Genomic DNA, 15,037 nt, shown 5'->3' with positions numbered 1-15,037 from the left:
ATTGATAACTACTCACATTATACATGGCTCTATCTTTTATGTGATCGCTCTGAGTTACTTAACATTTTTCGTGACTTTCAACAAATGGTCAAAACTCATTTTGGTCAGCCTATCAAAGTTTTTTGTTGTGACAATACCACGGAATATACCTCTACCTCATCTATAGAAACACTTAAACAAAATGGAATAGTATCCCATCGTTCTTGCCCTTATACCTCTTAGCAAAATGGTCGTGCCGAACGGAAGCATCAACACATCTTGGACACCGTCAAATCCCTCCTTCTGTCTGCTGACTTACCTGAGTCCTTCTAGGAGAGGCTGCTCTTACAGCAGTCTATACCATCAATCAGGTACCTTTTCTCACGATCTCAAATAAATCACCTTATGAGGTTCTTTATAAGAAGGTCCCTGATTACTCTTTCTTAAAAGTTTTTGGTTGTGTTCACTTTATTCTGCTTCCATCACATGAGCATACTAAACTTGAACCACGCTCACGTCTCTGTTGTATTCTTAGTTATAGTATCGAACATAAAGGTTATCGTTGTTATGATCTTATAGCTAAGCGACTTCGTATATCCCGATATGTTCAATTTTGGGAACAAATATTTACTAGTGTCTCCCCATTTTTCATAAGTCCTCCTCGGTATTCTCCTATCTTCAATAATCCCACTGTTGATCTCTTCCCAGACTCCTTTTTGGTTGCAAGTAATGGGAGATTATCAGGCAATCTCTCAATGACCGACTCCACTAGGTCTGAACCGTCCACTGATCCGATCATCACAACCGGATCATTCGAGCCTCCCTTCAGTACTATCCTTCACCGCTTTAGTAGGGTAAGATCTACCCCATCTCATCTTAATGATTATCACTATTTTTTTGCTCTTGCTACGCTCTATGAGCCTCACGATAATTGCGAGGCCAGTCCTAATCCTCTTTGACAGAAAGCCATGACTGATGAACTCCAAGCTCTTCAAGATACTCATACATGGAATATCACCGACTTGCCTCCTAGAAAGACTATAGTAGGATGCTAGTAGGTGTATAAGATCAAGACGCGAGCTGATGGTTCAGTGGAACACTACAAGGCCCGACTTGTGGCTGGGGGATTCACATAAGAGTATGGTATTGATTATAAGGAGACTTTTGCTCTAGTATCACGTCTTACATCATTTTGTTTCTTGCTTGCAGTAGCAGCCGTTAAGCGATGGAAAATATATTATATGGATGTTAAAAATGCCTTCCTCAATGGTGATTTAGCTGAGAAAGTGTATCTACAACCTCCTCTAGATTTTGCTCATCTGCCTGGAAAGGTCTGTCGCCTTTGTAATGACCTCTATGGTCTTAAGCAGTCTCCTCGAGCTTGGTTTTCCAAGTTCAGCTTAGTCCTGACTCAGCAGGGTTTCACTCCTAGTGCATATAATTTTGCACTATTTCTTTGGGGATCTGAGGCTGGTATTGTTCTTCTCTTGCTATATGTGGATGATATGGTTATTACTGTAGATGACATCTCAGGGATTCATGCACTATAGTGGTTTCTTGGACAATAGTTTGAGATGAAGGATTTAGGATCTCTCAGTTACTTTCTTGGTCCTGAGGTGACATCCAACTCAAATGGCTACCATCTTTTCTAGGCTAAGTATGTCTCTAAGTTACTGTCTCGTGCTAGGTTGATAGACAGTAAGACTATGGATAGTCCTCTGAAAGTAAATATTAAGCTTCTTCCTACTGATGGTGAACCATTGACGGATGCGACTCTATAATTGGTTGGTTGTCTCATTTATCTGACCATTACACGTCCTGATATTTCTTATACTGTCATCATGGTTAGTTAATTTATGCATGCACCACGTTCTACACACTATGCAACAGTTCTACGTATCCTCCGGTACGTTAAGGGTACATTATTCCATGAACTTTATTTTTCAGCCCACTCCACTTTGGATCTTCAGGCATATTCCGATGCTGATTGACAGGTGACCTTATAGATCGTCGTTCTACCACTAGCTATTGTTTCTTACTTGGTTCTTCTCTTATCTCTTGGAAAAGCAAGAAGCAGACATTTGTCTCTCGCTCTAATACAGAAGCTTAGTATCGTGCACTAGCAGATACTACCTCTGAGTTCTTATGGCTTCGATGGCTACTGCATGACTTAGGTATTCCTTTGACCGGGAGTTCTTCTTTTTATTGTGATAATATGAGTATCATGCAGATTGCCCATAATGATGTGTTTCATGAGTGAACGAAATATATTGAGATAGATTGTCACTTTATTCAGCATCATATTAAGTAAGACACTCTTCAATTGATACATATTGCTTCTACAGATCAGCTTGCTGACATTTTTATGAAGGCACATCCACCGGGGTGTCAATGTGATCTGGTTAGCAAACTCAAGTTGGCATCTTCGCTACCATCTTGAGTTTGAGGGAGAATGTTAGTTGTATAGCTTAGCTGTGCAACAGTTGTGTACAACTGTATTGAATAGACTATACAACTGTATATAGCTTGTGTATAGCCTCCTACTGATTAGACTATATAGCTATGTATAGCCTATGTATAGTCTCCCTCTCATCTATAAAATGAGAGATATGGCACCATTTGTAAAAAGACATGGAATATAGATTGTATTGCCTTCTCTCTACGTTTTCCTCTTCTTTCACAGACCCATCCATTCATCATATAGAAATTTGGTCTGTAAGAAGCTATGCCGTCATCCAATACTCGAACTTTGAAGAAAGAAGAGAATGAGAATTCTGTGATGCTACAAAGTAATCTTTTAGCAGCAATGGCTATGGGGATGGCGTTGAGTCTCTCTCCATAGAAATTGACTCGAGTCAAGGTAAGATTGGCCATCGTTAACTATCTTTAAGATTGTGATTTATGCATTCAAAAGGGACTGGGTGGAACAAAAATTTTTTTTGTTGGAACTCTGAAATCGCATGCGCTATAAAATGTTGCCACCCTCCTGCTGTCTATGGCATAGTTGATGGGCCCCATTTATCAGGCCGAAACAGAGCAACGAAAATAACGCAAATAAGTTCTTGAAGCCCGTGTAACATCATCACTCCGAAATGATCAAGGGACAGAAGAAGCTTTCATGGTTTTAACTCCTGGCTCTGTCTTCCCAAAAGCTTCGTCATCAACGATACCAACGAGCTTCATCAAGACCACTAAGCAACAGTGTCTTTCAAGAGCAGACAACAACCCTGGAGTATATCTGCAGCCTACCACCATCATTACAGTTAGCTTCACCTTCCAAGCTACAAGAAGACTTGAGCGTCTTGGTGCTTAAAAGGGAAGCCTATATATGTTCACCGTATCAATCCAAACACGTCGCCATCTACTTTGGTTCATGGAGCAACAAAGTTGGGCTCCGCAATAATTACTCTGTTTCCTAATCTTGCAGGGGATGCAGGGTCTATTTTGGGAGTAGAGCAGCACAACTCTTGCGATGATATGAAAAAAAAATCACCTTCCACCCACTCGGACCACCAACCACTGTGCCAATATAAGGGACAGAGTCGTCTGTCAGGAGGCCCATACATTAATTATAACACTACAAGAGTATCAACAAGTTCATATCCTGTTTCAGTGCTGCGGCCCTTTACGAGTCCCTTCCGCCGAGCAGCCAAAAATCGAGGTGGGCCTTAGCCAACGGAACATTTTTTTGGGGGAGAAAAAAAAGGGGGGGAAATGCGAATCCTCTATTAGATTGTACAATAGTTGCTTCAAGATCTATGCAGGTGAATGAATCTTTGTGCTTTAAAAGCTATGCAGAGCATGATCTAAAGGTCAACGTCAAAAAAAAGATCATTCATTCTTTCGTGCAAAAGATACAACCCGAACTTTTATTCTTTGGAGTGCATGGAAGCTTCTAATTTGGGCAGTTGGTAAGATAATATCAAACTCTTGCTATCAACCATATGGTGGATATTAATGAACCCTGGCTGGTGGATCATGAGATTACTAATGCCTGCATGATTATTAACTAGCACTTTGAGTGAGGGTAGCAGCTGTAAATAACACAGCTTACTTGGCAGGAGCCTTTGGCATGTGTTGATGAGTTGGCTGTGGAAATTTTCATAAAGAGGGAATTGTTCATGCCAAGGGTACCCTATTTACATGATATCCAGATAGAGAAAATAATGTTACAGTGACTAACTACATTGAAGATGTGTTTGGTTAGGGATAGTTGGGCTCTAGAATGAGGATGGGAATGAGTGACTCCTTCTAGTCCAGAGAGGATGAGAATATCTTAATCCTCAAAAATCGAATTCTAGTTCTCTCTCCAATATTCAAATCCTATTTCACTAGGTTTATTTTTAAAAAAATTGATTTTTTCAAAAATACCCCTTCATTTAATTGATTTTTTTAAAAAATATTTAAAAATATGTTAATTCTAATTCTATCACGAATCAAACGTGTTCGAAAAATATGAGCACTGTAATTTTGATTCCAATCACGAACCATATATGTTGGGGATTATGGTATTCAGATTCTTATCCCGATCTCAACTTAAGTTGCGAACCAAACACACCCTGAGCTTATGCTAGTTGCCTTGCTTTATAAAATATGATAGCAAGAAAAGATCATCAAATTACTGGTTAATTTTTCGTTATATGAATTTTGCAAGGTATATTTGCTAGAATGACAATTAAACTTTTGTGACATAAACTTATTGGCCACCTAGATTAATTGTCTTGAGATGAGATGCATTTCATGATTTATATATTATTTTGCATGTGAATTCAGCTACCCCGTATCAAATTATGCACCTTGTCAAGTTGAAGGAGATTCCATGTTCCAACATTATGTGTGTTTTCCCAAGAATTGGAAGCAGAAATTCCACCAATAAGGTGGGATTTCACTCAATTTTCCTCCAGGTGGACGATGGGGAGGAAAATGATGTTTTTCGGAAGAATAAATTTGTTGCCAATAATCCATGTATCACATAGAAGTGATGCATAATCTGGCTAAACACTTAATATCAGGGTGACCCAATTAACACTCCTATTTGTTATTGCTTCTATCTTCATTATCTGAAGATATTAGTAGATCTAATCATAGAGACTTAAAACTTTTCACTTGATAGATGGTTTTGTTGGTAAGAATGTAGAGCGCCCGAAAATGATGATTGACTTGCCACCATGCAATATATGATAATGACAAAGATAAGATGCAAATAGGATTCTCTTTGGATAAAACAAAGATTCTAGAACGGTAAGACTCGCAAAAATTGTTATATTTATAGAAATTGTCAATGATGAAAAAGAAGATAGAAAATTAGAAAGATTAATTTGCACCTATAGATGTTGAGGACTTGGCCTAAAAGATTCATCTAGCAATCAAAAATGCCCCAAGGCTGCAAATATCCCTTGAGTGTTAATCTACTCTCTATCTTGTGATAATTTTTATCCACTCAAATCTAACCAGCCAAGGTCCATTATGAAATTAATTGATAAAATTTAAAAATAGCCTAAGTCACTTTTTTTTTTTTGATTGGATGAACGAGTTAGACCGACATAGTATAAATACATCCAACAAAATCAAAAAATAAAGTATTGCAGAAGGCAACCAGAGTGCTACTAAATTGGCTCATAACACTTTACCAAAATGCTCTACCACATAGGATGCTCCCAATTTGCAGCTCTTTTCGCCTTTCGGTAGATATACCTGCACAAAGACAGTCACATTCCCTCACCATCCTCTAAATGTCCTGCAAAAGGAGGTGTGAAATTTGGCACCCCAGATAATCTCTGAATCCAGCTAATCACTATAGTTGAGTCACCCTCAATGTAAATGAGATCAATCCTCACGACTAGCTTCATGTAACTAATGCTTGCCCATGCTACCCTCAATTCCTCTCTAGGAATTGAGATATCAAAGATTTAACACCTACCAACAGTTACAAGCCTAGAATCCGAGCCTCTGGCTACAAACTCAGTTTTGTCTTTATCACCACCACTAGTCATACTGTCATCAAAGTTAACCTTGAGGAAGCTTAAAGGTGAGAGCTCCCAAATGATGAAAACCATCTGGGACATTGCAAGAGCTGAAGAGAAGTCCCAAGTGTTCTAAGTGATCATAGGCTCCGCAACAAAAGATGGGTGAATGATCTTAGCAATCTCAATTTAGTGCCCTCTACAATGTAAATTCCAATGACTAACTGCGATCTTGAAAATTCAGACGTTTCTAGCTAACCAAATATGATGGACAATATATGCATCATTGATGCCCCATAGTTTGGAGAATATTTGGTTTATGCTCCTCCTCGGGTACTTAAGGAAGGTCTCAACCGGCATCACTGATTGAAGAATCGTTGAAGGAGTCCAGGGGAGCCTCCACACATGCACCGCCCTCTAGAAGAGGATTTGTGCAACTGACTCTTTCTCCATAGCACAACAGGAACAACTCGGAAAGATATTCATCCTCCATCTATTCAAAACTTCCTTAGTTGGGCAGCGACTCTAAGCCACCTTTCAAATAAAGAATGCAACTATATAAATAAATCTATCTCATTCTATCAACTTAAGCTTTTGGGACAAATGGTGATTTTAAAAAAGATTATAAAGATCTCTGGCCTTCATCTTCGAGTTGCAAGTGGATCTCCAAACTCTCATATTAGGAATATCATATGAAAATCATGAGAGATAGGCCACTTTTGGCTAGCCGATTTCCAAAAGATTGGACATTTCATCTACCTTCTAAGTTTCTTTCAAGCAAGGTTGACGACCTTAGTAGAACAGCTTCTTTTCTTCCAGCTTTCTTTTCTTCAGGAGGAAGGAGTTTCTGGACTTTTTCAATGTCGCCGGAGAATTTTGCTGCAGCCAGCAATGATGGTCGCGCCTACTTGAAAAAGGCATCTTGAAAGCATCTTGGATTGGCTGATAGGAAGCGGGCCCACAGGCCCACGAGCCGCCCACGCGAACTTGCCGTGGGCCCGCCCGAAAAAGGCCAAGATTAGCATCTATGAGCACCACGTTTGGGCATGCCATTGGATGAGAAGTAGCACGCGTCCTGCGGCGGTGCGGCTTGGGAGCCCGGTCACACCAATCACCACCCACCAAGTCGGTCGCGGTCCCGTCACCCGCTCACCGCGGTGGGCCTGACCCTGCCTCCAAAGGATAAGCGCGTGCGAGCAGGACCAGCCGTCCGCCACCTTCTTATGATTATGATTAAAGAAATCGGCAACACGATACTGGACGGCCATGATTGAAAAATCTTGGTGGGACAGTGCCTTGGATTTATTGGCTACGGGTTGATGATGTTACCCTCGTGCAAATACTATCTCAATCGGATACGGTACATCCGCTGTCGATACATGTCTGTCAAAAAGTAAATATTAATTAATAATTGTCAGTCTATAATTGAAGAAACATGTGTCATTATCGCAATTCAAAAAAACGTCATGCATGGTAAATACCATTATAATGATGCCACGTGGAAAGAAATCTAAACATGCCGTTTTTACCAAAAAAAAAAAAAAAAAATCTAAACATTACCTTCTTTATCGAATCATAGGATATTAAATTTGGCAAGAGAAGAATGCAAAGGACTAGATCCAATATTTATTAGACTATTTGGATGCAATATAGGCTTCAAATTTATTCAAGAAATAGAAGGATGTACGGTTTTGGACATTCTTACTTATATAGGCATGATTGTATGTATTTTCTTACGTACCTTGATGCTTGATTAAGGGTGTTGTTAGTATGATGATTATTGGACCCAATCGAGTATGTGAAGAGAAAAGCAAAGGATAATAGCCGAGTCATTTTCTCCATATCTACATGCATTCACACGTGGGCGAAGAGTATTATGATGATAATTGACCTGTTGATGAAGACATGCATGATTAACCATTCGTACAAATTTTCTCCTCCACATTCAGTTTTTCTTGGTCAAAGATGTTATCTTTTGTGCAAAAGAAGGATTCGCCTTCCATTGCACAAATCCATCACTTTGAGAGCCGTGCAAGTGGATGAATGGAGTTTGGATCACTCTAAGAAATGCACAGTTGGTAATCCAACAGTAAATTCATACAAAAGAAAGTGAATCCTTCTTTCTCATAAAAGATACAACCCCGATCTCAATCCTCCCCCCATGCACAGTCATAATATTGTTTTTCTTGATCGAATATCTTTTATTATTCATTTTATTATTTAATGTATTAATGTACTGTCGACATTTATTAATTTAGCTAGTTAACGTCCCTCTTCCAAGCACTTATTTTTGGAGGTACAGGATTGATATCACTCAGAAAGCATATAAACATGTTGAGGTCTGTTTCCCTTATTCGGATTTGTGTACGAAATGTATCAACTATTTTATTCAAAAACCAACATTCCACCTACAGTATCATTCACATCTCCCTGAGAGACATGTCAGGGGGGATATCATACAAAAAAAAGAAGCATTAATTATTCGATTAAATTAATTTTTGACAAATCATGGACACTAATTTTTTACATGAGGCTATCGACAAAATAAATTTTGAACAATACATGGGAAACTTTAGTATGTTGGAAAAAAGCAATTCAATGAATTAGTAAAAATCCAGCTCATTTTTCCCATTACCTTATGTTTGTGTGGCATAAAGAGTAATAGGAGTTAAAATTAGCAGTTTATCAATTACATTTCAGATTTCCTCGGGCGGATTAAGGGCAAACTAATTATATACAAGTTGGTAACCTGGATGCAGCTTCAATGAGATAAATGGTAAATTAAAACAACCACACAAGTACACTTACTGAACTGGGTTATGTAGGAATCAATAAAATTGGCAAATCATAGAAGAAGGTAAAGGGTTTTTTGGCGCAACCACTTCAAACTTATGTTTGGTTGGCAGCCAGATCATTATCATGTATATCACTTTAGAGGAAAGTTGATGTTTAAAGTCATCTAAAGTAGATATTTATTAAAATTTTATGATTATATTTTATGGAAAACATTTATTATCTTCCTTGGTACAGTAATATTATTACAAATATTGTATTCCATAGTTGATCCTACACTGTATCATGCAGTAATTCCATGGGAACCCTTTGACGCACGAAGCAAACCAACCAATCACATCATCTCCACCGGACTCACGTGAGCAACCCTATTTGCCTACACATCTATGGTTAGACCATACCCATCACCTTAGCTATCGTGACACATCTTGAATTCCATGCATGCATCCAAGCTCTTCAGACTTATCGATGTATATATCTATATATATATTGCTAAGACGAGTGAATCATATAAATGAGCACATCGATAAAAGTTTGAAAACAAAATATTCTACTTTACTGGGTGTATTTATACACGTACTATATGAAGCATCTACTTTAAGCACAAAAAAATAATAATAATAATCTAAAACAAAAGGTGGCAGAGTTTCGCACTCATTAGTTCTCCATCTATTTCTAGCTCTAGAACTGGTATATAGATAAATGTGAACATGGTGACTCCAACGGGCGTATTATAATTAAGGTCCCAAGGACCCAAACTATAAACCCATCACAGGCCTGCCCCTTGAACGATAGGCTTAGCTCATTCATGCAGTCATTCTCTGAGCTTCCTCTCAATTTGCCAGAAGGCTAGAAGAGGACCACTGATCTGAAAGGCTAAAATCTGACCTCAGCCTGGTAGATACAGGGTAAAAATACTCTACAAGACCCATGGGATAAACCAAGCGTCTCCTATATAAAGTATTGATCCGTTTATAATTTATAATTATAGATTCACATTCCTATAATCCTATCATTCTTTTCCTTCCATAAAGTTTGTCAGACAGTCACATAGAGAGAGTGAGAGGAGCACTGTTCAAATAGTTGAAATTAGACAGCAGCCTGTTGCTGTGGTAATAATAGCTGGACCTCGTTATAAATATATACTCACCCAAATACTGTTCCAGACCCAAAAGATAGATCAAACCAACTACTGTACAAGGTGTTGATATGTGCATATTATAGCTTCACGCAACAGACAAACACCTTTGTTGATGTCTAGAAGAGGATTACTGGTCAATTGCGGACTTCGTCATCAGAGATCCGGATTCTAGAATGGTTGTTGCTGATAGGTGTCATTTTTTCGACATCTCTATTCCAGTGGCAGAGCTGAGGAAAGTTTGGGCTGGTGTGTGTCAAGCCCAGTGTGTTTTGCGGGTGTAGTCGTGCTCGACGTTGACTTGCCTACGATGATCGGCTGGATCCATGAGGCACTGGTGGCGCGGGAGGGTGCCACTCCTTGCTCTGGAATATTCAGACAATAGTTAGTGGATACGTCGCTTTTTAGGTCAAGCATGCGTATAGAGAAGTCAATGAAGCTGTGGATTGGATGGCCTCGTATGTGGTTGACTATTCTAGAAATTTCTATAGGTCAGTAAAAGAAAGCTGCCTAAAGTACTCCATTTTTATTTTTTAACTTTTTTTAATACAGAAAAAAAAAAAACCAAAGAGTCTTGCAAGGGTGACAGCAACCTATCACGTAAAGCAGCCCACTACTATGTAATGTATTGATACGTGTACAGCAGTAACTTCACACCCTTCCATTATTTCCTTTCAACAAAGTTGTCAGAGAGAGAAATATAGAGACACAGCAATGCACACATCTCTGTCGTTGGCTGGTGTGGGTCTCTGTGATGTGGTCAAAGGAGCACGCCTCCCCTGGGGGCTGGGGCATCTCAGAGTCCAGCGCGCTTGCGTGAGTAACGTTCTAATTCCCTTTCCGGGTCCGTTTTCGAGCAATGGAATCTCTCACGGTTGCTCTGTTCCTCTGCCCTTTTTAAACCACAACCTCTGCCCCAAGAAAATGAAAGTAGCAAGAGAAGCAGAGCATAATAGAAAAGGTGGAAAAAACAGAGGTTTAAAGTAGAGCAGCCTTACTCATCTTCCTCTCTCCATGATTTCATTTTGAGGACCAGGATTGGTGGTATAGTCTCTCCCTCCCTTCTTGGTTCCACAGTTTAGCACAAGCTCGAGGATTTTGGGAGTTCGAGTAGCTTTGGTGGGAGGAACAAGAGAAAAGGAGACACTTTCCTCTGTTACGAAACAGAGCTCTGTTGTTTTGTCCCGTTATATCGAGTCGTCTTCTGAGAAGGTGAGCGGATGTTTCATCTCGCCGGTAATGAGTCCGGAAAAGGAGTTCTTTTGATGAAAAATTAGTCCTTTTTTCTGTTCTTCCTCTGGTACGGACAGCTGAGATGTTGTTTTTATGAGATTTTCTCAACGGGGTTTCGATTTTTTTTACATTTTGTGTTTGCTTAATATAATGCTTCTAACGTGCGGTTGTCATTTTAATTGTTCCGGGGATCGTTTTGTGGGGTTGTTTTGACTTGCATCTTGACATTTTCTCCTCTAGTTGAGTGTTGAAATAGATAAGATGGTTTTTTAGTCCTTTCCTTGTGGCCAAAGTCTAAGTATAACGTGGTCTTTGGATCCAGATTTCTTCCATTCCTTCTAATTTTAAGACTCCAGAGAAGAAGTCATATGGAAGAAGATTTGAAAAACAAGCCAGATGCCTCTCCTCAGCTACTGGATTTGATTCCAAATGAGAGAGACTGGATGGTGAGAGACTCTGGAGGCGGAGGAGGAGGTGGAAGTGGTTCAAGAGCTTCCGAGGAGAGCAAGCTAGAGCTGAGGCTTGGTCCTCCTGGAGGAGAAGAGGAGTCCTCTGTTCTATCTCTTGGTTACCTTTCGAAGGCCTCCAAGACTACCAATCCCTGTGCTGGAGCCAAAAGGGGATTTTTAGACACAGTTGAGTCCAAAACAGAAGGTATAGTGTGTATCCACTGGAAAAAGATGCTATTTTAATGGCTTTTCCTCCTCAAAACTCCGTCGTTTGTCTCCTATTTTGACCATGTCCTTCTCCTTTCTTAGGTCTCCAGCAGCAGCAGAGTGGGTTCTTTCAGCTACAGAGCAGAGGTGCCTTGGGACAGGAGTTATCACAGAGGACAAATGGCAACGCAGAGCAGCAGCCGCAGCAGCAGAGCCTTGAGAAGAAGGCCTGCAGTTCATTACCACCAGCGCATGCTGCTCCTGGGAGAAAAGCTGGACTGAACACCAACTCTCAGACAAGGTAGCAACAATAATCCTATGGTGTCATCAATTTAACCTTGAAATCTTTATGAAGCTTTCTCAAAGTTTCTTTATATTTGGCTCTTTTCATGATGGTGTCCCCTGTCTTGGTTTCTCCTTTTGCCTCCTCATTTATATTTTTTCTATTTCAGTTATATTGGTTCGTTAAATCTTTAAATACCAGCTTGTTCGCTTATTTTATTATCTGCTTGTGCCCCGGGAGTTTGGTGAAAATATTCCATGTGAGAGAAAATTTTGCTAGTGGGAGTTCTTATTTCCTCTCACTGCCCCCTACATAATTTGCACTATTTTGGCATTCCATGCTGTATCTCTTGCAATGCTTAAATTATTTATCACAGAAGGCAGTTTGTTTGTGATTAATTTGTGTTTATTTGTTTCTTTAGTGATTAATTTGTGTTTATTTGTTTCTTGAGTTTGTTGCTTGCTTCAATTTTTCTTAACTATTTTTTGCCATGCATTGTTCAGGGAAATTTTGGCAGATACATTATTTTTTAAATAATGTAAACGGATCAACTAAAAGAACTGTCATCTACTTCTAAGCAATTTGCCCCTACTTTGGAAGCTGTTAGTTTGTCTGGTTTCCAAATAATTTATATAATTTAATTGTGCTTTAACAGTGAACATTTCATTGATATATACATACATACATACATACATATATATGTATATATTCTGCACAAATTTGTTTTGATGATTTGAATTCAGTGTTTCTTACAAATTGCGACTACGATCGCGAAAAGAAAAAAAAAAGATATTTCTTTAGAAGTTCTCTTGGATTGTTTCATTCTCTATCTCTCATTTGTTTTCCATTTCTTGCTCTTTGCAAAACAAGAAACAGAACTACCTCTCCGCCCGTGGTTGGTTGGCCTCCTATCCGTTCGTTCAGGAAAAATCTGGCAAGCAGCTCTTCTAAACCAACATTTCAATCACAGAGTGGGAACTCAGAGACTAGAGTAAAGCTTGAGAACTGCAGGAAGGGTTTATTTGTGAAGATTAACATGGATGGGATCCCCATAGGAAGAAAAATAGATTTGAAGGCCTATGACAGCTACGAGAAGCTCTCTTCGGCTGTGGAAGAGCTCTTCCAAGGCCTTCTTGCGGGTATTTGTGACCATTTTACTTGTTTGATTCATGCAGTAAAGGAAGCTGGAAACCTCTTACTATTGTTGTTTCACATTTCACTGTTTAAGTAAGACTCCAAAATTGATTTCAAGATTTAGCAATGCTCTAAAATATATTATGTTTTTTAGAACAAGCTATGTTGTCTTGTATTTGGAAGATAGAATGCTAAAATGGTCTCTCCTCTTGGGTCTCTTTACATGGATAGGATTTGCCTAGTCTAGGATTTTGTGACTTCTTGGTTAGCAACCATCACTTCTATATGCATCAAATATTTAAAAACTACGCATGATATTCACAATAATTTCATTCCTTATGATGTAGCTCAAAGGGATCCTTCCACAGCTGAAACTCAGAAGGATGCAGAGGAAAGAAAAGCATTTACAGGCTTGTTAGATGGGACTGGTGAATATACCTTGGTTTATGAAGACAATGAAGGAGACAGAATGCTGGTTGGGGATGTTCCTTGGGAGTAAGCTTTTCTTTTCTTTGCCCTTGTATTAATAAAAAAAAATTATGTGAAAATATTGTTTATTTTAGCTCATAAATATATGCAAATATAACTTGTACCTAGCATTTACTAGATTTATCATGGATACTTTTTTTTTTAAACAAAAAAAACTCTATCTGTATTTGTCTTCTATATCATGAATGAATTGAATGAAAAGAAGGGTCAAGTTGTTTCTCTCATTACCTGACAATCCTTCATAATTTCAACCACTTCCAATGGTGTTCGCCAACTTACATCTGACAATAGAACAGTTCTGTATTTTGCACCATACTGATAAGTTGTGACATTCAATGCGAAGATAATTATTTGTGCATGCCACTGCATTTAGTAATTGAAAACTATATGGATCTTGAAATTCCTCAAATGAAGTTTATATGACATAAAGCAAATTCATGGTTAGTCTTTTATAAGTGGAGATTCCTTGCATGCCGAGTCCTGAGTTGATGAATAATTAATTTTTTTCCTATATTGAACATGAAAAGGATTATGCCAGTATTAAGAGATTCTGACACAAAAGGCAAACACATTTACCCTCTCCAAGTATATCAGCATTAAGAGATTTATATCTCCATTGAATTGTAAGACAATCAAAGCGTGGATAGGGAAGACACTAGCAATCTTTCATCAAGGATCAACATTGACATGGTCATGCTTATATATTTTCTGAAAAAAGGAATGCTGCATGTATCTTGTTCTATTTTAATCACAGCAGAATGCCAGATGATTTGCTTATCATAATCTTATATAGCTTAAAATACTTTCTGGTGACACTTGCAGCATGTTTGTCTCTTCTGTCAAGAGGCTGAGGGTGCTGAAGAGCTCCGATCTTTCTGTGCTATCTGTAAGCTCGCTGTTTTGTTATCTTTCATAAATTGTGATCATTACCTTGGCTGATAGAGATAATTCATTAGTGTACATACTTGGTCAGAATTGTGCGCATGTTATTTATTTTTGATTACTTTTATGCCTGATTTTGTTTCATGTCTTCACTGTTTTTCAGCTGGGAGCAGTCTGCAGGAAAAGAACTGCGACAGAGTGTTGAAGGAAAGAGGAGAGGGAATACATATTAGCGGCAATGGGATAGCAGGTCACATGTAAATCCATTTAGTGAGAAGCCAACGCCTGTTTTTATTATTAGCCTTTTCCTGTTTAGGTGCTAAGATGATTGTCTAAAGCACGCAGCTCTTTTGTTCATGACAACCCCCTTTCTTCTTAGACTTTTAAAATAGACATTCTTAGCTATGAAGCTTGAATCTTCTTCAAGTTATGAAAGGTCCTTCAATGGTTTTGGTTGGTTGGTTGGTTGATCGAACTAGGCTAAATC

At 38.8% G+C, this 15,037-nt stretch overlaps 1 protein-coding gene across 2 annotated transcripts; it reads left to right on the top strand.

Annotated features, from left to right (window-relative positions):
• The first annotated feature begins 10,606 nt into the window (after positions 1 to 10,606).
• LOC103721888 (auxin-responsive protein IAA6-like) lies at positions 10,607 to 14,985 on the top strand. Of its 2 annotated transcripts, none has more exons than XM_039125383.3 (7): positions 10,607 to 11,085; positions 11,429 to 11,760; positions 11,865 to 12,063; positions 12,922 to 13,184; positions 13,527 to 13,674; positions 14,491 to 14,554; positions 14,714 to 14,985. In XM_039125383.3, the coding sequence occupies exons 2-7, from the start codon at positions 11,475 to 11,477 to the stop codon at positions 14,753 to 14,755; spliced, it is 1,002 nt and encodes a 333-aa protein (XP_038981311.1). In that variant the 5' UTR covers positions 10,607 to 11,085; positions 11,429 to 11,474; the 3' UTR covers positions 14,756 to 14,985. The 2 variants fall into 2 exon arrangements, with proteins under 2 accessions (XP_038981311.1, XP_026666141.2); XM_026810340.4 differs by having other exon boundaries at positions 12,916 to 13,184.
• Positions 14,986 to 15,037: the final 52 nt, after the last annotated feature.

Source organism: Phoenix dactylifera, chromosome 1 (assembly GCF_051530095.1).
Source record: "Phoenix dactylifera cultivar Ajwa chromosome 1, Ajwa_hap1_PhDact_Kaust_v1.1, whole genome shotgun sequence".
NCBI lineage: Eukaryota > Viridiplantae > Streptophyta > Magnoliopsida > Arecales > Arecaceae > Phoenix > Phoenix dactylifera.
Note: the sequence above shows the minus strand (reverse complement) of the source record. Positions and strands in the feature narration are given on the sequence as shown.

Bases quoted from the DNA above. Each gene is read 5' to 3' on its own strand.
- LOC103721888 (XM_026810340.4), top strand. From the start codon at position 11,475: ATGGAAGAAGATTTGAAAAACAAGCCAGATGCCTCTCCTCAGCTACTG. The intron at 11,761-11,864 runs GTATAGTGTGTA...CTCCTTTCTTAG, and splicing joins AGTTGAGTCCAAAACAGAAG to GTCTCCAGCAGCAGCAGAGT. The intron at 14,555-14,713 runs GTAAGCTCGCTG...ACTGTTTTTCAG, and splicing joins CCGATCTTTCTGTGCTATCT to CTGGGAGCAGTCTGCAGGAA.